Consider the following 26,973-nt stretch of genomic DNA (forward strand, 5'->3'; position numbering starts at 1 on the left):
AGAAGTAAAGTGTATTTAGTTTTTTGTTTTTTGTGATTTACAAATAGCCTTGCTTGAATAAGACAAAGCTAATGTAAGGTTAATCTTAAGTAAGGTTCAGCACACAAACCTGAAGAATAATAAATATCGTAGATGTTATTTCCCTTTTAAATGAAGTGTTTTAGATGAAGAAATATTTATTTACGATAGCAATTTATGTCACTTTTATTTTAATAATATTGATAGGTATCATACTAATGATATCTTATGAATCACACTTCTATTTATTTAATTTTATTATATCGAATGATTTTATTGTAATGTAAAAAACATTTGTTTTTAGGTAGACGAAGTCTTAAATAGCGTTGTTCCATTTGTGAACCTTTTTCGTCTAATTTAAGTTTTATTTTTATTAATTCATAAAACTTTGTACTTGACTTTAGGTAACTTTACAAAATACTCCATAAAAACTTTTCCATATATTATCCCGTCTAGGTAACTGGATCATCATCATCCACAGCCTTTGTCCTCATCCCCGTTTTCATGTGCAGCATTGCGACTTATACCTTGTTTAAAGCCTTTGACATGATTAACATCCTTGTAATCACGAGGTAGACTTTTCTTTTCCGTACCCAAAGAAATATTTATTTTAATTAAATCAACAAATGGATGACATTTTATGGACCATTGTCTTTTATTTATTTTCGTAATCAAACGACATTGGTGTCTAGATTTAGCTTCCATACAGGATATTGGTAACCCTGTTCTGTATAAAACTGTAGAACGCTAAAAATTGATTATATTCAACTAAAGTGTCTGTTGTGAAGAACAGTAGTATCAAGTTTATCACAATGTTCGCGTGGATAATAGTGTATTTGGCTGTAATATCGACAGTTTCGGCAGATGTAAGTCAAACATCTAACAATAACTAAGACAAAGCTTAAATAGACTTTGATTCTTTTTTTGTTCGCCTGTACTTTAAATTTGGTGATATTTTTGTACAAACTTAACTTCCTCTTCCATTATAAAATCATTCCTTAGACCGATTCATAATTATTATTTAAATCGACTCGTGCCGCGTCTGCTTATAATTAGGGACTCCGGTGGGGTCCGGAACTAGTCGGGCTATCCCGATAAAAAAGCGAGAGTAAAATGTTGTTTATCTCCATTAGTTAAAATCTTGTTTCTTTTTTCAGTCTGATCGTAACGCTATCGCTATAACAGGCGATTGTCTTTCAAAACACCCTATAAGTATTGAACAATTCAATAAGCTTACTTTTAGAGAGGTACCTCATGACGGTGCACACATCGATTGTTTTTTGGCTTGTGTTCTCGACAATGTTGGATTGGTAAGTTAAGAATGGTTTTATTTTCATTTATTGTCATCACCGTTTTTCATCACTCCTTCTTGCCATCTAATTCAGGATCGTCTTCGCCGCCACATTATTCACCGCTACTTAGTTAACGAGCAAGAGACAGCCGACCCATTCCCATTTAAGTTAACAACTTTTACAACCAACGTCTTCGTATAAATTACTTTAATGATACACCGCTTTACGAAGCTCATGATTATTATAAGGATTCCGGTTTGGTCTGAACCAAGACTGCTATCCGGTACAAATCACTTTTGAACCTGTGGTCTATAATAACTTCTCAAAGACGTAAGACTCTTTTAGTTATGGGAACGAAAGGGCTACACAGAACGCAGAACGCAAAACATAGGCTTCTCTCAACGCCATGTTGAGGGAAGCCTATTTTCTGCAAAACCAACTTTTACTTTTAGGAATGTAGACTCGAGTGAAGTTACAAGACTATTCTTTGTCTAAGCAGTCGCAAGACTTTTTTGTAATTTATTCTACTTAATCAGATATTACCTACCTACCTACCTCACCATTACGTTTAATAGTTATAGCAGTACATTACGACAGCGCATCATTTATTTACATTGGTAATAACAATTTTACAGTGTGATCATGACATGTAGTCAGTATGTATATATCATGTAACAGTATGAAGATGATCATCTATGTCTATACTAATATATAAAGCTGGAGAGTTTGTTTGTTTGTTTGAACGCGGAATCTCAGGAACTAATGGTTCAAATTGATAATTCTATGTTGAATAGACCATTAATCGAGGAAGGTTTGTGGCTATATACCATGAAGCTGCGACGAATGTGGACAAAATAGTGAGAATTATTCATCTTCGAGGGCTTCCGCTCAAAAATTCCTAATTTATATCTTCTAACTATGATGAAGTTGCGGGCAACAGCTAGTGTAAAATAAAAATATATATAAATAACCCAGTTTCTTGAAATGTTTAACCTTTTTTTTCAGTTTGAAGATGGATCCCTTGTAAAAGCTGAAGATTTAAAAGACGGTGTTAAAGAACGGCTAGGGGTCCAAGATTTCGGATACATTGTAGACTTCCTCACCAGTTGTAACAACGGTAAGACTCTCGTTATTTCATGACATAACAAAATAAACCAATTTCTCTGTCTGGAAAATGATTTGATTCATTTCTTTATCTCACTGTACATAAAGTTACTATTTTAGTTATTAAACGGAACTGTAATTCAATTTAGTTGATAGTTAAGACGTCAGATGTAACCATTTTATTTGGCATAATTAATAGAAACACCCAATGATCGTTGCAAACATTGTCTTCAAAATAATTACAGTGAACATTACGGACGAACCGAATGGCTGCGTAAGGGCAAGACTTGCGATTGAATGCTGGTTCGAAAACTTTGGAGAGGTAATGTTACTTTCTTATAATAGTTAAATTATTTTTTAAGTCATCATCATCATCATCTCAGCCCATAGCAGTCCACTGCTGGACGTAGGCTTCTCCATAATTTCTCCAGTACGACCGGTTCTTTGCCACCTGCATCCAACGGAACCCAGCGGTTTTCACCAGGTCGACGGTCCATCTGGCAGTTTTTAAGTAAAATTATTATATTTTCAATATAAAAACGACTCTCTCAGTAAGGAATTTAATTCTTGTGTCGGGGTTTCACAAATATACAAATCACGTGCAAAAATACATCCGGAGTCAGAACAAACATTTGTGGATCACACAAATGATTATCCTACGCGAGGAGGGAACCCGCGACACGACTCGCACGATGGATTTGGCATGACGACCTCAACTGTCCTACTCTATACGTATCACAAAACTGAAAATCTCAAGGTTCCATTAGAACTTGGATGACCCCGCATTTTAAAGAGTTAAAATTTATACTTGGTTTACATTTTTCTTATTTTCAGATGGGGCTGAACTTTGAAGCATTAGAACCGATAGTTCCAAAATCTCAGGAGTAGATACTACCATAGGCACAAAGTAGAAGAACTTAAACACTATTTATTAATATTACTTACTTGTAAATGCACTGTGTTATTTTTTATTGAATAAACACTTGTATTTTTCTTTAAATGTTTGATTAATTTAAAATGTGTTGTTTTGGTAGTGAAATAAAAAGTATATGTTTTTAATTGTCATATTTGTCTCAATCATTTAAATGTTTTCTGAAGCCTGGCTAAGGTCGGTGAAAGAAATATTATTGCAATTACTGAAGAGAAAGTTCACACAGCGTGCCTTTGAATAACACCTGGTACACATCTTTCGTCTGTTACAAATAACCATATGATAGTAGATGAAAATATAATATGTATTTATTTATTATCCTATTAATTTCGTTGCGGGTTCCGAGACATTCAGTTGTTTCTGAGATACAAACCGAGATTAAGTGCTAGGTAAATAATATTTGTTAATTATAATTATAGAAGTGGAAAAGTGAACTTAAACGACAATTCCTTATTGATAACACAATTTATTTCTTGAATCTACTTTGTTACTTACTGTCTTTTTACTTTTATAATTTTAAAAACTTATTGTTTTTTTACACAAAGCGAACATCACAATAGTAAAAATATACCTACGATAGCTAGAACTCCACGTGATGACTGATGATGTTTCTTCATAGATCAAAATCAAACCCGTACTGCAACAAAAAAAAACGGTCAAGTGCGAGTCGGACAAAAGGCGCAAGATAAATAAATCATTGAAAATATTATTTTTGAAACTAGAGCAGCGTGCATGTTGACTTGATTTTAACAGTCTGTTACTGCCTAACAGACGTCTTGACCGGTGATTCGATTAAAGACTCGTTAACGCCTCGTTAAGCGAAGTTAACATTCGTTTGGTCGTGGAGGGACCCTCGATAACTTTAACAGTCCGTTTTCTGTCTTAACAGATCGAGTATGGTAAAACTATCTATCTTTGGGTTCCGTTTTTGCCCATTTGGTACAGAACTCTAAAAAGAATAATTATACTCGTAACATCTTAACTGTGGATTGTTTTATTCATTCATGACTGCTATCTTACAAGTAATAGATGGCATTGAGAGATTTGATCGAGAGGAATATCCCTTTTGCATACTTAAATACTCATTGACTCGTATAAATAATAATATGGATCTGGAAATGTTTTACTACTAGAAAGAGACATTTTTATATTTTGTCATAGTTTCCTTAATTAAATGTATGAGAGAAATATATCCACATCAGCACCTTTAAATCATTAAAGTGAATATTTTAAAAACTATGATCTTTTAGGTTTATAAAAAAACCATGCCATTTTACAATTACTTACTTTAGGTGCATTATCAACGAAACATCCAAAAGCAAGCTTGGCTCGATCACATCCCTTACTGCCGTCGCTGGTATTTTGTTGATTTACTGTAAAACCAAAGAAAACAACCATAAATATACAAAAATGAACTTTCTGAGGGATAAACAGACAATTTACTTTTGAACCCGATAAGACTTAAAAACAATACACAACCCTAAAAATAGAAGCAATAAAATCAGTAGCAATTATTAGGTACTTGGAATTGTCGAAGAAACTTCCGTACTCAATACTAAAGGTACTCAATGATAAATTAAAAATTTACCATTATTAATTTGCCAAAATTCATTATCCAATTCTAAAAAACGTACACTTTAAATATATATTTTAGATACAGCGCTACTAATTGTCAACTACTTCAAAAACATTAGGTACTGCTAAGTATATGAACAAAAACGAAAACCTATTAAATGTCTAAAGTCCAAAAACCTGCAGCTTATTCACATAAGAAGGAGTGTTTCACAAATAAATACAACTTAAACAAAAAGACTAAAAACTAATTTTTGTACTCAAATCTCTTGAAATAAAATATTAAAGTTTATACTTAAGATACAAAGTTAAATCTGCTCACTCATCGTGACTAGGTCCTGCTCATTCTGCATTTAGTAACGCTTGTTGAACCAGAATAGCTATTGAATATTAATGCACTAGGTGAAACAAAAAACTGTTAATACCTATGACGCACTCGTTAAAGTTCTTCACTATTTACTGGACGCTCAAACTTACCTAAAGCTATGATATTAGTAATTAGTTTTTAAAAGCGAAAGTTTCCCTCTTTATTGAAAAGATGGTAGCCCTCTATCCCTATCACAACCCCATCTATCCCTTTTGATTCAGGTACTATTTCTTATGGTTGTAAAAGCGGTCGCTGGGTAATTACATTAAATGCGAAGGTTCGTATTTAATGTAATTACCCAGACCTAGGCTAAGCTATTTGAAGAAGCGATGATTAGCGATGATTTGAAGAAGGTGGCTGGCAGCGGATGGATGCGGGCTGCCCAGGACCGGGATGGTTGGCGCTCTTTGGGGGAGGCCTACGTTCAGCAGTGGACGGCGATAGGCTGAGATGAGATGAGATGAGAGGCTAAGCTGTGATATGATAGCTAGTTACACCATCCCCGATTGGTCCAATTCAACTACTGGACACATTATTTACTTTACAAATAAGTAACATGAGATATATCCAAGGAGGCTACTTAAAACACAACGGTACAAGAATACCATCTTTGTCCCAAAATGTACAAATATTCAAAAATTGATTTTCTTTTTTGTTATTAACCTGTTTCAAAAATCAAATGTTGAAGTTGAATACGTGGATAATTTTCTAAGAATATTAAATGAAATAGACGTAACAATGTATCAATGTATGCATTGAGATGCATTAATAATAATTCTTAATGAAGGTCAATCTATAACATTGAAATTAAACCGACCGATATTACGTATACTGCAAACAAGTTATTTATCTTCGCTACATATCTGCTGATACTCCGACCGCAGAAATACCATAACATTACATGCTCTGATTTAATTCATAACACTATGCACTGAGTTTACCCCGCGACATCGTCCGTGTTTTGAAGGCTTTATAATTTTGATAGGTGTTTAATGAAGAATGAAAAATCATCTCCACCTTACTTTCCTCTTAATACGAAACAAAATCTAATATATAAAATTCTCGTGTCACGGTGTACTTAATTGAACTCCTCCACAACGACTAGACCGATTCTCATGAAATTTGTGTGCATATTGGGAAGTTCTGAGAATCAGATAACATAATTATATTTTTCATTCCCCTATTTTGTTTATTCATTACAATTGTATCATTACTGTGTTTCATTCAAACAAACATAAAACTTTATCTGTATCGTATTAGTCTAGTCTTAATTAAAATAATATTATTTTTTATCATCATAAATACCTCATTGGCATGTATTAGAAGCTAATACTAATGTTACGCACCTGCTGAGCATTCCTCCATAAGTTTATCAACATTCTTTAAATGTTCTTCATTCCCTTTGAACACTTGTTTCGCGTGTTCTCGTGCACTCATTGGCGAGATTTTTCCCATGTCATCCATCTACATTAAGGCATTATATTAAAATCAAATACCAGTATATAAATGACCTAGGGCACTGGGCAAATGACTCACCCAATAGTGAGGAGAATCTAGCATTAATCACCAGATTTGGCCTCTGCAGATCCATGAGTCCTGGGGTACTACCGCCAAGACTTACGGTAGTTAGTATGTGGAAGAGAGATCTCGCTCTAGGCCTATATTGCGCTCTTACGCTTCCACAGCCATAATAACATTGCATTAAAACGTGCTGGTAGACCCTCAGATTCCATTTTTTTAATCAGATTCTCCTCATGATCAACGGTTGGTAATAAAACAGGTATAACCCATTCGGTTGTCACAATATCACAACTTCAAAAATCGTTCTTTATCATTACTTGAAAATATGGTGAAAGTCGAAAAATCAATGACTAATTGAATAATCGATAATTATTAATTTATTGACCATGACCAGGTCCATGGCCACGCGTATTTTTTAAAATCGTCCGACTACTTCGTTCCCTACCGCAGTCATTAATCAGGAATTGTCGCGACGATTGAGGCGAAACTAGTCCCCACTCTGTAATTAAATAAATAATGAAGTAACTTACTATTCCTACTTTCTTGAACAAACAAGCTGCGAAACATTTTGGCGTATTTCCGTTTGGAATAACTTTATTTTTAAAGGATCTTAAATCTGACAATGACAGTGGATGATCCTGTAGACATGATATGCCAGCAGACACCAATTTACTCTGAATTTCAGACTTCGGAACACTTGACATAGCCTGAAACGAAAATAAATGAACTTCTTTAGATATAAGACATTTCGTGTTAATTAGAAATATAATCTACAAAATTAAAAAAACTAAATCAAAATTAAATAAATATCTACTTACTGCAATATGTTTTAACAAAAACAAAAGAAATATACTTCCTGGAATTAATTCCATTTTTTTTCCTCTATTACTCTGCAAAAATATAACGCACTAATAGTGATATGTACTGGTTCAGATATGCAGAATAGAATTTATTTATACTACATCAACAGTAGTTGATGATATAGCAGAACATTGGGAATTATGCTTTAGGAAATTGCCAAATACAACCTTCGATTTCAGGGCGGATGTTTGGTTTACAATAGGATGTAGGCTAAAACCAATTCGATTCACCGCCGAATCGAATTTCATCGATTTGTTCAATAACACTCGATAAACCTTATCCATTTAGTCATTGTACGTTATTTGGTGTCACACTACCTTTAAGAAACTTCTTTTATTTGCTACTGAATTTATAAAAGTGTTATTGCATTAAATCTTCTAAAATTGCAAAAGATCAAATACCTACTTCAAAACTTGGGCCTCATAATTGAGTTCCTAAATTTTTGATGGAAGTATAAACGCTTATAACATCACATCCCTGTACATTTAAAGTAGGTGCAGTAGGTATAAAATAAGTAAGTGGGGTAAGAACGCAAGATCCTAATAATTTTACTATGACCATCATTTCTCAGATATTATCACAAGTGTAATCCTTCACCATATAAGTTATAAACTTGCATTGTAATTAGCAATTATTCCGTGCACTTTACAACCAGGCCTTGCTTAGTGCTTGTCTGAAATAAATTCAAGATGCATATGTCGTGATCTAGCTACATCTACATGCAGAATTATATATTTCACAGCAAAATCTTGACCATGTACGATAAAACATGTTTTTCATGACTTGTTCGTGCCGTTAATGACAAATCAAGTCTCGGACACAAAGTATTGCGCGCATTGAAGCTCAAGGCGTTTTCACATCATTTCTTGTTTAAGTAGCCTTTATGCATATAACATCAAATCAAGATATTGATTTACTTCAAATTTTGTCCTCATGGCTTGTGTCATTTAAATGCCATCTAAAGTGTAGTTAAAAATGAAGAAGATAACAAAGGGATGAAACAAAAGACACGACATATGAAACAAAAAGTTTATTTCTTTTCATTCATATTCTACTTTTATTGTACTTCCAATTATAGTAGATGTGCTTTTGAAGGCCGTACTGAAAATAAAAAAAATAAAATTGCCTAAAAGAATAACAAAGTAAGAACACATATTAAGAAAGCTAGGCAAAGGAAAAAGTGGAAATTTTTATGAAGGAGTAGATTTTCCTCGTTAATGGATAGCCGAATGTGAAGCAAGGGGTTGCTTCACGTTCGGCTATTCATGTTTGTCCTCAGAGTACTTATAATCTGGGTACGTCATACCAGCCTCTTGGAAGGGGTCTTTATTACGGGAAGAAATCCTCAAAAACTTAGTTCGCCTGGGGAAAAGCGGAGAAGCGGGCCAGACTCCGGCTATAACCGGGGTTTTCTATTTACCAGGTTAGCGCAAAGCGAGAGTCATCCTTTCCTTGTCAGACATAAAAACTAAAAGATTTCACTCACTTCAACTGCAATACTGATCAAGTGAACTTACCTCAGAAGACTACTTCCAAACAATTGCACAAAATTTGAACTCGCTTCATCTCAGCTTCAGAATCTTCGGTCACACTCTTGTTTCCCTCTGCGGAGTCAAGAATAACTGTTTTAAAGAACAACTCAAATATTTTGCTTGAACTATCCTAAGGAATCGACTACTATAAGACAAGGCTTAAGCATCCCATCAGAAGAATCTTTACGAAGAAAAAAATAGAATTGAATTAGACAGACCACAAAATACCAAATAACTGATGCCAAAGTGTTACAGCCCAATAGTATACATAACTTTGATGCTTCAATGGTTCCAAATCACTCTTTAAACAATTTTCATCTAAAATGTGGAATGACCTCCACTACTCCTGTTAAAGCTACAGGTAAAAGCTAGTAGAAAATAATTACCATCATAGCATTCTTCATATAGTTTTTGAAATTTTGCCGATTCGACCTGATCGGCGATGTGAACAACAAACAACTCGTGCAATACCTTTCGATCCAACTGATTGTTATCATCAAGCTGCGAATAAAATGTTAAGGTTTTAAATAAAAATACTTTTGAATTGTACTATTTATACATCGAATCATTCATATACTTTTAGCTGTCTGTCTGTTCATCCCGGCTAATCTCGGAAATCTCCGATTTTGACGAGATTTTCATTTCCAAGTAGCTGATGTAAAAAGTGATAACTTAGGATACTTTTATTTTAGAAAAATATTATATCTTTTGTCCAATTAACGCGGACGAAATCGGGGTACAGCTACTGTACAATAATCTCCACTAATCAACCTTTAATTTCTTAGTACTCACGACTTTTAATTTCTTCACAACGCACTTATTCAAACAAGGGTCAGCATCACCGTTCGCTGTTTTAAGTTCCTTCAATCCGCATTTTTGAAGACATTGTTCCACAATGGGGTTTATAGTTCGTGCCGCAGCCAATGCATCATCTTCAGTTAAACACTGTAAATGAAATAAAAAATATGAAATATTATTTGTACTGCAATCATGGTATTTGCTTTCCAATAAAATGATCTAGTTATCATGCGGCAGGTTTGCCATTACAATGCATGAAAATCAATTTAATTTAACCATTAGTAGAAGGGGACTACGATAAAAAATTTCCTACAGGTTACATAAACCCGTACCGAAACACTCAAAACAAAAGCCGCAACAAGTGCAAAATGCAGGAATACAACATTCAACCCAACCATTTCGAACTGTTTGAAATAATTTATCTCAATACTGACCTTTTATTATATACCATGTCTATTATTATTACTGAAAAGGAAGTGTTTATTGAACCATTAGTAATTTACTGGAGCGATTTTCCCGCTGCTGGCGAAAATTACTTTTAATGAAACGTGTCAAGTTGAAAACAAAATTGGCGAAAGACAATTATATTTTTTTATGTATCGCTAAACGTTTCGCGTTCAGAACAGATTTATGGGCTAAAATCTTGTGCCTCCCAAAAACTTTAACAAACACATCTATATTTGAGAATCCATCTAAATCCTTTGAACTTTATTATCTACCTCTAAAGTAAAATAAAAGTCCAGTGAGTTCACTTTGTTGCCCGTTTAACTGTGTGAATTGACATCTCACCGGAAACATAAAAATACAGGGTGTTTGACAGAACGTTGAACATACGAAAATGGTACATAGGTGGGGTCATCAAGCATAAAAGATTAAAAAAACCTAATATTGCCTGTTTTACCCATTTTTAATAAAAATTACACTTTAAAGTTAAGAAAGTGGTGAAACAAGACGAAAGAAAAAAAAATATTTAAAAATATCCAGTGGGCCAGGGCCAAATAAATTAGGGCTGAGTAAGTAGCAGATGACCCCACCTATCCACCATTTTCGTTTGTTCTACGTTCTGCCAAACACCCTGTATATAATATTAAATGCAAATGGCTAAGGCTACAAGGCTTGTAGAATCAAAAAGTTATCAGATTTTGAAAGAGCCTAGTTTTTAACTCTACATCTTAGTCAAAATGAGTGGCTCGTCATCTTTGATATAAGAAGTATAACTAAATATTTATTTCTTATTGTATACGTTTATTTTTTTAAAGATAGTTGTTAAGTTCTTAGAGATGTACTTTGTATTCTACACAACAGATTTTTAATTATAATGGTTTTGGGTTTTAGCTGGAGTCCGGAGACAGGGCAAAGGTCAGCACATATTGAAGGCAGGAAATAGACGGCTTAGCCGTGGTAACGGATAGGGAATCGTGGAAGCATTAGCCCAAATGAGTGAGACATAGTGAGTATGATATATATACCTTTCTTTAGCTTTTTTTGATCATGGATAATCTATTTTTGTCATCTCATCTTGATATTTTCGTTTGTCTGGTATGGTCCGTAGACCTAATTTTTGACGGCCCAAAAGGACACAGACGAAATGTTTCAACACAGAGTTGGTAGGCAGAACTTTATAGTACATTATAAATTTAGAAAAACTGATTTTTATGTAAAACAACAAGAAAAGGTGATGCAAGGAAAAAAAGATGAATCATTCAGAAAAAATACTTTATTTATTTTCATGGTCAGGTTATAATAATTATTTCTATTATATTATTGGTTCCCGTGTTTCGTCATAACTGAAATATAGAAAATCCGGTAAATCGAGAATTATAAAAGAAAAAGCTGCAAATTTGATCACACAAAAAAAAAATGGGATGGTTTCAAGCCTAAATCGTTTTTTTTTGTGATGCTTGTAACTGTTGCGGCGATAGAGACTCATTACACCGCACCCACCTTTCTGGCATTCTGTAAACCCGTATACAGCGCAGCATTTTTATAATGTAAAATTAGATCTTACAAATACACTAGTTTTAAGTTTCTGCTAAAGAAATACACTTACGTACTTGATTTACATAATCACATTCAAACATTTGCATAGAATGTCAACTCGTTTTGTCTCAGCTTCGGAATCTTCAGTCACATTTTTGTTTCCCTCTGCGGAGAGATTATATTTCATTACAGAAGAAATGCGATGATCGTCCAATGTAGCTAATGTTAAGTGTGAAGATAAAACTAATCCGGGCAATTGGTATTATTATGAAATAGAAGCGACAAACTATGGAATACTATGATTCAGTGCATTTTAACACATGAGTAGAAAATTAATATGACACGACGACTCTCCGCCTAAGCCGCCATCAGAAATCATTTAACAATTATGGATTAATCTTTAGAAGAGGACAAAGGCCATTTTTGCCAGTATAACAAACCTCCAAGCCAGGAAAATATAATGAAATAAATACCGTCATAGCATTCTTCGAAACGTTTTCGCCTATATTCCATTTCAACTTCATTTTTGATGTGTGCCACAAACAGCTCGTGTAACACCTTTCGATCTAACTGGCCGTTTTCATCAAGCTGTGAATGAGATAGAAATATTATCAAAGAGGTATCACCTTATGCATAACTGAAGAGACTGAATTTGAAGTAACATAGAGTTTTAATCCATGTTATTGTAGATGTGGGAGAGAGACAGTACACTACGTAGAGCGGCGTCTTGCTGCTACTATTGCTTTTTCGTGACGTGTCTTATATCTTTTTTTATAATAACTATCGTGAGACTGATTCATATTAAATGATTGTAACGGTTCACTCACGCGTATTTATCGGGGGTGCCCGACTAGTTTTGGTCCCAACTAGAGTCCCTAATCATGAGCGGACGTATCTTGGTCGTTTAAAGTGTTTAATAATTTATTATGATTAAAACTCTACAGACTGAGCCCCCTTGTCTACAACTGATTTCTTGAAAAATGTATGTAGACTTACTACTTTTAATTTTTTAACACCACACTTCTTCAAACACGGGTCTATGTCACCTTTTACCACTTCAACTGTCTTTAACCCGCATTCTTCAAGACATTTTTCTCTTATAGGGTCGATAGTTCTCCTTATAGCCATTGAATCCTCTTGAGTTATACTCTGCAAATGGCAACCAAAATTCTATAAAATCATTCGTGCTATAGGAATCACCAAAACAGCTTTCATTTTAGAATCAAACTGGGTAAATTGTTTGGTGTAAACCATAAAATTACAGAAGTTTCTTATTGCAGATTAATGCATAGAAAACAAAACACTGTAGTTCAGATATGATTATAAAATATTATATGCGTTAAATAAACGCGTACCGAAACACTCAAAAAAAAAGTAGCAGCAAGTGCAAAATGCAAGAATACAACATTCAACCCAACCATTTCGAACTGTTTGGAATAATTTGTCTGAATACTGTCCTGTTATTATATGTTCCTATTATATACTGAAGTGGGGGTGTTTATTGAGCTATTTAGTGCAATTTTAGCACGTGTGGCAACTATTATTTTTAATAGGTTATGTGTCAAGTTCCCAACAAAATAAAAGAAAAAAAATGATGGTGATGAAAATTATAGGACATTCAAAAATGTCAGCACTTAAAAGCGAACAATAATGATATTATTATTTCAGCTAGGTACTAATTGATGTAGATCAGTGAATTGGATCAGAAATCTCGGAGTAATAGCTGTACGTACTCGTACATGAAAACACGGTCAAATTGAGAACATCCTTCATTTTGAAAAGTTCAAAAATGAATCCGCTTAAAAGCTTTGACATACATAAAAAGAGGAGTGTTGAATTTTTGGCCGTTGTGTCTATGTCGACCTGTGACACCACTGCAGCTGAAATGGGTAAACCCGATTGTGATGCGGTTTTGGTGAAGCATGTAGCGATTTCTACCATTAAGTTATCGAATGACAAATGTATTAAAAATAATTTTATGAATCTGGTATTTGTCTGTAAAACATTTTTAAAGGTTTTTTATCGTGATTTCGGATGAATAAAGTACTACGAGGTTTTGGGCAAATACTATTGACTAATTAAAGGTTTAGAAATGTTCAATGTCAAATAGAGACATCAAATATATTGCAAAATAGATGGAGATATTATTAGTTCCTTTGAGTAATAAAATCTGGATAGTTTAAAGAATAGGATAGTTATCCAGATTATTGTAGTCTTCAACAATAGAAAATACCTTGAGTTTAAGTGTTTTGCAAATCCTCTATAGACCGTCTACCTGTCTTATAGCAGACTGCACTTAGCCTCTTAGTGAACTTGTAAAACAAAATTAATTATTGTTAAAACTAGATAAATAGATAGAATATTCTTTATTGGACACCACATAAGTACAGAATATGATACCAATTAAAATACATGGTGCTACAATGAGCGGTCTTATCGCTAAAAGCGATCTTTTACAGACAACCTTTTTCTGGACTAGATTCTGAAGGAGCAACATTTGAGCAGGTAGTCCGCAAGGCACTTGTTTACCATCTACCATACCATACCTATCATGTAAAGGTAATCAATGATGAGGAGTTTAATAATTCCAGCTTAGACGACAAACAGTTGAACACAGGCTTATTCCCACGAAGTTTTGTGTTTTGAACCCTTCGCTCGCCCACTGTGAGTTGTTCATGTGAATTTCAGTTTCCAATATTTGGTTGCCAGGCTTCATCCCGATATTTTCCTTCACCATATATCAATAGTACCTTAGATTAACAGACACATTGAGACTTCCTTTGCAGAGGAATCAAACCTCCTAACGTAACATACATAAGAGGGCAATGCCACCACTGTGTGTTAATAAGTACTGTCAGTATGATTATTATGTGAAGAGCTGAGACTTCTATGAGCCATCAAAGTATTCCAGGAATAGCGAAGCTCACTCCTTCTTAGTTTGGGTTACTTAGTATAGTTCGTGTCCAAAGTTAATATCTGTCCTCATCTAGACAACTTTGGTTCGACCACTCCAAACAAACATTTAATTCAGGGATATTCGTTTTAGTAAATAAAAGATACGCATTAGCATAAATATTTATTCAATTTGTATTTTACAAATCCGGTAAGCTCGGTTCTGATGGCGGAATTACTGAAAAACAAAAAAGAAGTAAATAATGAAACAAAAGTTTTGAGAATCACTTTAATAGTATTGTAGTTTTCAATTAAGTTTATGAAAATTTTAATTTCATACGAATAGATTAGCTTAATCTTATGGAACTCGAACTCAACCTCAACTCAGCACCGTAAGAGTAAAAGGCTATTTAGAATGACTTGTACACTACACCTTTGTAATACATTCATTATAACAACAATAAATATGTTGTAGACTTACTTCGTCTAATGTGGAGTCCAGACAATCGAAGACTATATCCATTCTTTTGGACTCAGCATCCACGTCATCAGCCACACCACTATTTTGATCTGTAGAAAAATGTTTTTTTAGACTTATTTAATAACACACATATTCGGGTAAAGAAAAAGTACTCTAAAATAATTACGCTACACTGAAGTTTGAATTTGGGAGACTGCATGATAGGAGGAGTTTTCAAATACTAGTCCTTCACAAGTAGGGTGTGGAGAGTTAAATAGGTAGACAGAAAAGATTTATGACACATTTTTTTTAATATGACTTCAGTCCTCTCAAAAATTTATAGCAGCTTCTAAAAAAACAAAAAATTCGTATATTTTATTTTATTTAAACATACCGATGTAGCAATCTTCGAAGGTTTTTCGCTTCTGCTTTCCCTCATCTTCATTTTCGACGTAATCCTTGAACATAACCTTAAGCACATCTTGATTTAACTGGCCTTCATCATTAATCTGAAAGCAAAAGATTATTTCAAAAGTCTGGGCAATTTTTGACCAAGGCTTTTTAAGGATACCTGTTAGCTTTGCAAAAGACTCAGAGGGTTGGAGAACGATATTGTTTTGCCAATTTTTCTATTACTATTCCGTTTTTAGGCTATACTTACCAAATCCAATGTCTTTACGAAGCAGTTCTTCAAGCATGGGTCGATATCCTCATCTTCAACTTTACTATCTCTGACACCACAAGGTTCTAAGCATTTGTCGATTATTGAGCGCATTGATTTTAAAATAGCGGTTTCATCGTTTTCACTCAGGCACTGAAATTGAAGAACAAATATAAAATTTCTACTAAGGACTTTTTATTTGGATTTAATTTAAGAATATCGTTTCATATCAATTTATTATTGTAAAGGAGAAATTTTAATAATTTCGAAGCGAAGTATTCATGTGAAGGAATTTGGTGTAGAATTAGCTCATATTTGGGATTAGCACAAAGGCCACTTTTTATTCCAATACTGTAAGGTGATGTTTTGTTCAACTATAACCAACATCTTGTCATCCAAAATATAGTTTTAAATATATTTTGAGACCGTAGTTAGTACTAAAGGTGATAGAAAACATTGTAATTCTTGGTACTTTTTAACAAAATCACTTACTTGGACACTCGATACGAATATTGCCACTAGCGCAGATTGTAGCAACACGACATTCATTTTACGCATTTTGTAATATGTTTAAAATCACTCTGCGAGAATTACAACTCCTATTTATATTAAATACAGGACAGAAAGGAAAATATATTATTTATAGGCACCGTAGTTATTTTAAAGTGCGATTATCACACCAATTGACATCTTAAAATATGTAAAGTTAGAAACAGAACTCGGTGCAATGATTTCGTAGGTATTTTTGTACAATCTAAAATGTATGGGACCGGAATGTAACATGGATAAATGGGACATTTGTACGAAGGACATTAACATAAGTAAATTAATACAAATACAGTACTCACCTGAATCCAATAAAAAAGATTGAATAAACGAAGGACAATAAAATTGTAACATACTATTTTGTAAAATTATAGATGGCTGGTATCTAACGTTAAGTGGTAAAAAATATTCAACAAAGGTCGTTGAAAACGAAAATTTTTTTTTCCTTCGTTCACTCACATGGATCCCTAAATCACAATAAAATAAACATGGCAATGACCATTGTGCGATCATTTGCTACTTCCTCTTGCTACAATATAGAAAAACACAATAGACTCTCAATGTATGATTATGAAACTGTATTAGCATAGAACTCTGGGTCTGATGGAAATTCCCGAGTGTGCAATGCCATTTGAAGGTCAGGTCATTTGTGGTGTGCACTCTACGGTTTGGCCTTTGGTATTAGGGGAACTTATCTCTGACAATGAATGTTCAGAAACCTGTATAAGGGCTATGAGAGCGGTCGCTTAAATTGTCATCGTCGGCCATGTGGAGACTATCTGCAAAATTATACAAAAAAATATATATTAAAACTCAAGGACCGTAGTAGTAGTTTTTTTTGTTGACATTAATATTTTTTAGGTAATTCCTCAGATGTTTTACATAACTTCAACTCGAGTGCTATATAGCCAAAATTTCGTAGAAAATCGTGTTAAATAGTAAGATTAAATTATTATAAATGCGACAACGATATCAAATACAGATTTTTCAAAAGCCTGTTATCATACATGCATAATGTAGCTTGAGAGAAAAAGTAGGCATACGAAAATAGGGGAAGTGTCAAATGATTTAAACATTTCAGATTTTAGTATGATTCAGCTTTCCACAAATTTTCCTCTCAAGAGAGATCTCTCTCTAACCTCAAGGGAAATTATGTTACGTTTATGATCATAAACGCAACATAATTTTCATACACGAGACGTATGAAGACGAGGAATACCTAAAGGTTCTAGTTCATAGAGCATGAGAAACTAATACATACTTAATTAATTATATTGGTAGCTAAAATAAGTATAAAATTACGCAAGTATTATGTTTTTGAAGAGGCCTTTCTTTTAAATGGCTGGTCAAAAGCAGCAAGGAGTTTTGAAGTTAAGAAATACTGAATAGACCTCTGAGTCAGGAAATTTTAGCAAAGTTCCTTCCCATCTGCATTGGGCATCATCAGTACATAACAATTATTTATAGATTCTTTCTTGCTACAGATTTACCATTTAATAGTGTATTATCCCCATATGGCAAAGGAAAATGCTTGTCAGAAAAATATGTTTTAAAAAAAAAATAACAAAACAAACAGAAAAAAAAAGTTTATTTATTTTCACGGTCAGATTATTATCATTTATATACGCAATTTTCCCGTCTCATCATAACTGAAATATAAAAAATCTTGTAAATTGCAGAATAACGAAAAAAGAAAAAGAAATAGCTGAAAATTTGTTCAGAAATTCATTCGCTTTCCAAATGCCAGGAATGAGGAAGGTCATTCCTGGCATTTTGAAAACCCGTGCTCATCGCAGCACTTTTATAATATAAAATTTGCTCTTTAAACTAAACAAATATAAATTTTCTGCTAAAAAATACACTTACGTACTTGATTTACATAATCACATTCAAGCATTTGCACAGAATGTCAACTCGTTTTGACTCGGCTTCAGAATCCTCGGACACATTGTTGTTTCCCTCTGCGGAGAGGTCATATTTTATTAAGGAAGAAATGCGATGGGCCAGTCTGCTCTTAGATGCATGAACAGAGATAGATGGTCCAAGATAGCTAAGGTTAAATATGGAAATAGCACAAGTACGAGCTATTATGATAAATGAAAGCGACGAACTATGGAATACTATGATTCAGTGCATTTCTACCCGTCATGAGAACAAAATTTAAGTGTATTTCACAATTATGGATTAATCTTTAGAAGAGGGCAAAGGCCATTTTTGGAAATATAATGAAATAAATACCGTCATAGCATTCTTCGAATCGTTTTCGCCTATATTCCATTTCAACTTCATTTTTGATGTGTGCTATAAACAGCTCGTGTAACACCTTTCGATCTAACTGGCCGTTTTCATCAAGCTGTGAATGAGATAGAGATATTATCAAAAAGGTATCACCTTATACATAACTGGAGAGACTGAATTTGAAGTAACATAGAGTTTTAATCCATGTTATTGTAGATGTGGGAGAGAGACAGTACACTGCGTAGAGCGGCGTCTTGCTGCTACTATTGCTTTTTCGTGACGTGTCTTATATCTTTTTTTATAATAACTATCGTGAGACTGATTCATATTAAATGATTGTAACGGTTCACTCACGCGTATTTATCACGGGTGCCCGACTAGTTTCGGACCCAACCAGAGTCCTTAATCATGAGCGGACGTATCTTGGTCGTTTAAAGTGTTTAATAATGTATTATGATTAAATCTCTACAGACGGGCTTAGTCTGTCCTTGTCCGGCCTTGTCTACAACTGATTTCTTGAAAAATGTATGTAGACTTACTACTTTTAATTTTTTAACACCACACTTCTTCAAACACGGGTCTAAGTCACCTTTTACCACTTCAACTGTCTTTAACCCGCATTCTTCAAGACATTTTTCTCTTATAGGGTCGATAGTTCTCCTTATAGCCATTGAATCCTCTTGAGTTATACTCTGCAAATGCCAACCAAAATTCTATAAAATCATAAAATCATTCGTGCTATAGGAATCACCAAAACAGCTTTCATTTTAGAATCAAACTGGGTAAATTGTTTGGTGTAAACCATAAAATTACAGAAGTTTCTTATTGCAGATGAATGCATAGAAAACAAAACACTGTAGTTCAGATATGATTATAAAATATTATATACGTTACATAAACGCGTACCGAAACACTCAAAAAAAAAGTAGCCACAAGTGCAAAATGCAGGAATACAACATTCAACCCAACCATTTCGAACTGTTTGGAATAATTTGTCTGAATACTGTCCTGTTATACAGTGTATATGTTCCTATTATATACTGAAGTGGGGGTGTTTATTGAGCTATTTAGTAATTTAAAAGTGCAATTTTAGCACGTGTGGCAACTATTATTTTTAATAGGTAATGTGTCAAGTTCCCAACAAAATAAAAGATAACAAATGATGGAGAAAATTATAGGACATACAAAAATGTCAGCACTTAAAAGCGAACAATAATGATATTATTATTTCAGCTAGGTACTAATTGATGTAAATCAGTGAATTGGATCAGAAATCTCGGAGTAATAGCTGTACGTACTCGTACATGAAAACACGGCCAAATTGAGAACATCCTTCATTTTGAAAAGGTTAAAAATGAATCCGGCGCTGGGTTCTGCTTTTAGCTTCGCCATACATAAAAAAGGGGTGTTGAATTTTTGGTCGTTGTGTCTATGTCGACCTGTGACACCACTGCAGCTGAAATGGGTAAACCCGATTGTGATGCGGTTTTGGTGAAGCATGTAGCGATTTCTACGATTAAGTCATCGAATGACAAATGTATTTAAAAATAATTTTATGAATCTGGTATTTGTCTGTAAAACATTTTTAAAGGTTTTTATCGTGATTTCGGATGAATAAAGTACTACGAGGTTTTGGGCAAATACTATTGACTAATTAAAGGTTTAGAAATGTTCAATGTCAAATAGAGACATCAAAAGTATTGTAAAATTGATGAAGATATTATTAGTTCCTTTAAGTAATAAAATCTGGATAGTTTAAAGAATAGGATAGTTATCCAGATTATTGTAGTCTTCAACAATAGAAAATACCTTGAGTTTAAGTGTTTTGCAAATCCTCTATAGACCGTCTGCCTGTTTTATAGCAGACTGCACTTAGCCTCTTAGTGAACTTGTAAAACAAAATTAATTATTGTAAAAACTAGATAAATAGACAGAATATTCTTTATTGGACACCACATAAGTACAGAATATGATACCAATTAAAATACATGGTGCTACAATGAGCGGTCTTATCGCTAAAAGCGATCTTTTACAGACAACCTTTTTCTGGACTAGATTCTGAAGGAGCAACTTTTGTGCAGGTAGTCCGCTAGGCACTTGCTCACCATCTACCATACCATACCTACCATGTAAATGTAATCAATGATGAGGAGTTTAATAATTACAGCTTAGACTAGATAGACGATAAACTATTGAACACAGGCTTATTCCCACGAAGTTTTGTGTTTTGAACCCTTCCCTCGCCCACTGTGAGTTGTTCATGTGAATTTCAGTTTCCAATATTTGGTAGGCTTCATCCCGATATTTTCCTTCACCATTTATCAATAGTACCTTAGATTAACAGACACATTGAGACTATGTTTGCAGAGGAATCAAACCTCCTAACGTATCATACATAAAAGGGCAATGCCACCACTGTGTGTTAATAAGTTTAACGTCCTGAAATGCTCTTACCATCTGTATGCTGATGACTTGCAACTTTACGTTCAAGCTGATGTCAACTGTTTGGATGACTGCATTTCCACCCTAAACGATGACCTGCGTAGTATTAGTGACTGGTCCAGGCAGTTCGGGGTATCAGTTAACGTGAGCAAATGTCAAGCCATGGTAATAGGTAGCGTCTACCATATGCGTAGCCTCAATATTCATGGTCTTGTACCTATTAAATTTAATGACATTACTATTCCTTTATCACCTCACGTTAAGGATTTGGATTTAAATATCGACGATCGACTTAGCTGGGAAAAGCAGGTTAATTTGGTAAGTCGGCACATTTCCGCCACGCTTCGTTCTCTCTACAGATTTAAGCTCTTTCTTCCATCTAGCACTAAACAACTGCTGGTCCAAGCTCTTGTGCTCCCTATTATTGATTATGCAGATGTTTGTTACTCTGATGTATCCCAAAATCTTCTGAACAAATTGGATCGACTTCTGAATAACTGTATTCGCTTCGTATATGGACTTCGAAAATATGATCACATTTCCTTGTACCGCTCTCAGCTTAAATGGCTGCCTATCCGCCAGAGAAGATCCCTCAGATCACTCTGCTTGCTTTTCTGTATTATTAATGATTCTTGTGCTCTCAACTATTTGAAAAGTTCTTTTCAGATCCTAGGTAGCTCGCACGACCGTAACCTTCGTGCTGCTGAAAATCTGCTCCTGGCGATACCTTCTCACCGTACCGGTTTTATGTCCAATTCCTTCGTGGTTACGGCAATTAAACTCTGGAATGCTCTTCCCCTTGATATTAAAAAAGCTCCGAGTAAACTTTCTTTTAAACGGCAAGTTCGGGAATACTTTTTGAAAACTCTTGTTCCATAGGTTTTCCGATTATTGATATAGTCTTCATGTCACATTATATATATGTACGTATATTTTATTTATATCTAAGTACATCTTTTAAATTATATATCTAATATCATCTATGTATGTAGTTATATATTTTCATATGTATTCGTATTGTTTATAATTAGCGATAGCTGTATATCATGTAGTAGTTTTAATTGTTTCGAATATTTTTTAGGTAATTCCTCAGATGTTTTACAAAACTTCAATTCGAGTTCTATATAGCCAAAATTTCGTAGAAAATCGTGTTAAATAGTAAGATTAAATTATTATAAATGCGACAAAGATAGGTTATCAAATACAGATTTTTCCAAAGCCTTTTGTTATCATACATGCACAATGTAGCTTGAGAGAAAAAGTAGGCATACGAAAATAGTTGAAGTGTCAAATGATCTAAACATTTCAGATTTTAGTATGATTCAGCTTTCCACAAATTTTCCCCTCAAGAGAGATCTCTCTCTAACCTCAAGAGAAATTATGTTACGTTTATGATCATAAACGCAACATAATTTTCATACACGAGACGTATGAAGACGAGGAATACCTAAAGGTTCTAGTTCATAGAGCATGAGAAACTAATACATACTTAATTAATTATATTGGTAACTAAAATAAGTATAAAATTATGAAATAATTATGTTTTTGAAGAGGCCTTTCTTTTAAATGGCCGGTCAAAAGCAGCAAGGAGTTTTTAAGCTAAGAAATACTGAATAGACCTCTGAGACAGAAAATTGTAGCAAAGTTCCTTCCTATCTGCATTGGGCATCATCAGTACATAACAATTCTTTATAGATTCTTTCTTGCTACAGATTTACCATTTAATAGTGTATTATCACCATATGGCAAAGGAAAATGCTTGACAGAAAAATATGTTTAAAAATAACAAAACATACGGAAAAAAAATAGTTTATTTATTTTCACGGTCTGATTATTATCATTACTTATATACGCAATTTTCCCGTCTCATCATAACTGAAATATAAAAAATCTGGTAAATTGCAGAATAACGAAAAAAGAAAAAGAAAAAGCTGAAAATTTGTTCAGAAGTTCATTCGCTTTCCAAATGCCAGGAATGAGGAAGGTCATTTTTTCATTTTGAAAACCCGTGCCCATCGCAGCACTTTTATAATATAAAATTTGCTCTGTAAACTAAACTAATATTAATTTTGTGCTAAAAAATACACTTACGTACTTGATTTACATAATCACATTCAAGCATTTGCACAGAATGTCAACTCGTTTTGTCTCGGCTTCAGAATCTTCGGACACATTGTTGTTTCCCTCTGTGGAGAGGTCATATTTAATTAAGGAAGAAATGCGATGGGCCAGTCTGCTCTATGCATGAACAGACGTAGATGGTCCCAGATAGCTAAGGTTAAATATGGAAATAGCACAAGTACGAGCTATTATGATAAATGAAAGCGACGAACTATGGAATACTATGATTCAGTGCATTTCAACCCGTCATGAGAACAAAATTTAAGTGTATTTCACAATTATGGATTAATCTTTAGAAGAGGAAAAAAGCCAGTTTTGGAAATATAATGAAATAAATACCGTCATAGCATTGTTCAAATCGTTTTCGTCTATATTCCGATTCAACTTCATTTTTGATGTGTGCCACAAACAGCTCGTGTAACACCTTTCGATCTAACTGGCCGTTTTCATCAAGCTGTGAATGAGATAGAGATATTATCAAATAGGTAGCACCTTATACATAACTGGAGAGACTGAATTTGAAGTAACATAGAGTTTTAATCCATGTTATTGTAGATGTGGGAGAGAGAAAGTACACTGCGTAGAGCGGCGTCTTGCTGCCACGATTACTTTTTCGTGACGTGTCTTATATCTTTTTTTATAATAACTATCGTGAGACTGATTCATATTAAATGATTGTAACGGTTCACTCACGCGTATTTATCGGGGGTGCCCGACAAGTTTTGGTCCCAACTAGAGTCCTTAATCATGAGCGGACGTATCTTGGTCGTTTAAAGTGTTTAATAATTTATTATGATTAAATTTCTACAGACTGAGCCCCCTTGTCTACAACTGATGAAAAATGAATGTAGACTTACTACTTTTAATTTTTTAACAACACACTTCTTCAAACACGGGTCTATGTCACCTTTTACCACTTCAACTGTCTTTAACCCGCATTCTTCAAGACATTTTTCTCTTATAGGTTCTGTGGTTTCTCTCATAGCCATTACATCATCTTGAGTAATACTCTGAAAATGGCAACCAAATTTATAATCCTATACAATGATCATTTTTATGTCATACAATAATTGATTCGTGCTATAGGAATCACGATTGTTCACCAAAATAGCTTTCATTTTAGAATCAAACTGGGTAAATTGTTTGGTGTAAACCATAAAATTATAGAAGTTTCTTATTGCAAATTAATGCATAGAAAACAAAACACTGTAGTTCAGATATGATTATAAAATATTATATGCGTTACATAAACGCGTACCGAAACACTCAAAAAAAAAGTAGCAACAACTGCAAAATGCAGGAATACAACATTGAACCCAACCATTTCGAACTGTTTGGAATAATTTGTCTGAATACTGTCCTTTTATTATATGTTCCTACTATATACTGAAGTGGGGGTGTTTATTGAGCTATTTAGTAATTTGAGCACGTGTGGCAACTACTATTTTTAATAGGTAATGTGTCAAGTTCCCAACAAAAAAATTACAAGAGAAAATTATAGGACATACAAAAATGTCAGCACTTAAAAGCGAACAATAATGATATTATTATTTCAGCTAGGTACTAATTGATGTAGATCAGTGAATTGGATCAGAAATCTCGGAGTAATAGCTGTACGTAAAACTCGTACATGAAAAAACGGCCAAATTGAGAACATCCTTCATTTTGAAAAGTTCAAAAATGAATCCGCTTTTAGCTTCGACATACATAAAAAGAGGAGTGTTGAATTTTTGGCCGTTGTGTCTATGTCGAGCTGTGAAACAGCTGCAGCTAAAATGGGTAAACCCGATTGTGATGCGGTTTTGGTGAAGCATTAAGTCATCGAATAAAAAATGTATTTAAAAAATAATTTTATGAATCTGGTATTAGTCTGTAAAACATTTTTAAAGGTTTTTATCGTGATTTCGGATGAATAAAGTACTACGAGGTTTTGGGCAAATACTATTGACTAATTAAAGGTTTAGAAACGTTCAATGTCAAATAGAGACATCAAATATATTGCAAAATAGATGGAGATATTATTAGTTCCTTTGAGTTATAAAATCTGGATAGTTTAAAGAATAGGATAGTTATCCAGATTATTGTAGTCTTCAACAATAGAAAATACCTTGAGTTTAAGTGTTTTGCAAATCCTCTATAGACCGTCTACCTGTCTTATAGCAGACTGCACTTAGCCTCTTAGTGAACTTGTTATTGTAAAAACTAGATAAATAGATAGAATATTCTTTATTGGACACCACGTAAGTACGGGACAAATGAATATACATGGTGCTACAATGAGCGGTCTTATCGCTAAAAGAGATCTTTTACAGAAAACCTTTTTCTGGACTAGATTCTGAAGGAGCAACATCTGTGCAGGTAGTCCGCAAGGCACTTGTTTACCATCTACCATACCATACCTACCATGTAAATTTAATCAATGATGAGGAGTTTAATAATTCCAGCTTAGACTAGATAGACGACAAACTGTTGAACACAGGCTTATTCCCACGAAGTTTTGTGTTTTGAACCCTTCGCTCGCCCACTGTGAGTTGTTCATGTGAATTTCAGTTTCCAATATTTGGTTGCCAGGCTTGATCCCGATATTTTCCTTCACCATTTATCAATAGTACCTTAGATTAACAGACACATTGAGACTTCGTTTGCAGAGGAATCAAAGCTCCTAACGTAACATACATAAAAGGGCAATGCCACCACTGTGTGTTAATAAGTACTGTCAGTATGATTATTATGTGAAGAGCTGAGACTTCTATGAGCCATCAAAGTATTCCAGGAATAGCGAAGCTCACTCCTTCTTAGTTTGGGTTACTTAGTATAGTTTGTGTCCAAAGTTAATATCTGTCCTCATCTAGACAACTTTGGTTCGACCACTCCAAACAAACATTTAATTCAGGGATATTCGTTTTAGTAAATAAAAGATACGCATTAGCATAAATATTTATTCACTTTGTATTTTACAAATCCGGTAAGCTCGGTTCTGATGGCTGAATTACTGAAAAACAAAAAAGAAGTAAATAATAAAACATAAGTTTTGAGAATCACTTTAATTGCTTTGTAGTTTTCAATTAAGTTTATGAAAATTTTAATTTCATACGAATAGATTAGCTTAATCTTATGGAACTCGAAATCAACCTCAACTCAGCACCGTAAGAGTAGAAGGCTATTTAGAATGACTTGTACACTACACCTTTGTAATACATTCATTAAAACAACAATAAATATGTTGTAGACTTACTTCGTCTAATGTGGAGTCCAGACAATCGAAGACTATATCCATTCTTTTAGACTCAGCATCCGCGTCATCAGCCACACCACTATTTTGATCTGTAGAAAAATGTTTTTTTAGACTTATTTAATAACACACATATTCGGGTAAAGAAAAAGTACTCTAAAATAAGTACGCTACACTGAAGTTTGAATTTGGGAGACTGCATGATAGAAGGAGTTTTCAAATAGTAGTCCTTCACAAGTAGGGTGTGGAGAGTTAAATAGGTAGACAGAAAAGATTTATAACACATTTTTTTTAATATGACTTCAGTCCTCTCAAAAATTTATAGCAGCTTCTAAAAAAACAAAAATTCGTATGTTTTATTTTATTTAAACATACCGATGTAGCAGTCTTCGAAGGTTTTTCGCT

General features: G+C 33.9%; 3 protein-coding genes across 3 annotated transcripts in view; 2 read left to right on the plus strand and 1 right to left on the minus strand.

The window, feature by feature from the left end:
* Window positions 1–830: 830 nt before the first annotated feature.
* Window positions 831–3,302, plus strand: LOC113495865. Its single transcript, XM_026874861.1, has 5 exons — window positions 831–884; window positions 1,176–1,328; window positions 2,316–2,427; window positions 2,660–2,736; window positions 3,249–3,302. The coding sequence occupies exons 1-5, from the start codon at window positions 831–833 to the stop codon at window positions 3,300–3,302; spliced, it is 450 nt and encodes a 149-aa protein (XP_026730662.1).
* Window positions 3,303–3,547: 245 nt separating this feature from the next.
* Window positions 3,548–7,542, minus strand: LOC113495866 (general odorant-binding protein 28a-like). The gene is made up of 4 exons (XM_026874862.1): window positions 7,336–7,542; window positions 6,631–6,748; window positions 4,633–4,718; window positions 3,548–3,607 (listed from the first exon to the last, which is right to left on the minus strand). Exons 1-4 carry the CDS (start codon window positions 7,507–7,509, stop codon window positions 3,548–3,550), a joined length of 438 nt encoding a protein of 145 aa, XP_026730663.1. The 5' UTR covers window positions 7,510–7,542.
* A 3,803-nt stretch (window positions 7,543–11,345) lies between these two features.
* Window positions 11,346–26,973, plus strand: part of LOC113496108 (general odorant-binding protein 72-like) — a 42,055-nt gene continuing 26,427 nt past the window's right edge. The window contains exon 1 of the mRNA XM_026875224.1: window positions 11,346–11,446. The gene's annotated coding sequence lies outside the window, so the exon portion shown is untranslated. The remainder of the gene's footprint in view (window positions 11,447–26,973) is intronic.

Source organism: Trichoplusia ni, chromosome 7 (genome assembly GCF_003590095.1).
Source record: "Trichoplusia ni isolate ovarian cell line Hi5 chromosome 7, tn1, whole genome shotgun sequence".
Lineage (NCBI taxonomy): Eukaryota > Metazoa > Arthropoda > Insecta > Lepidoptera > Noctuidae > Trichoplusia > Trichoplusia ni.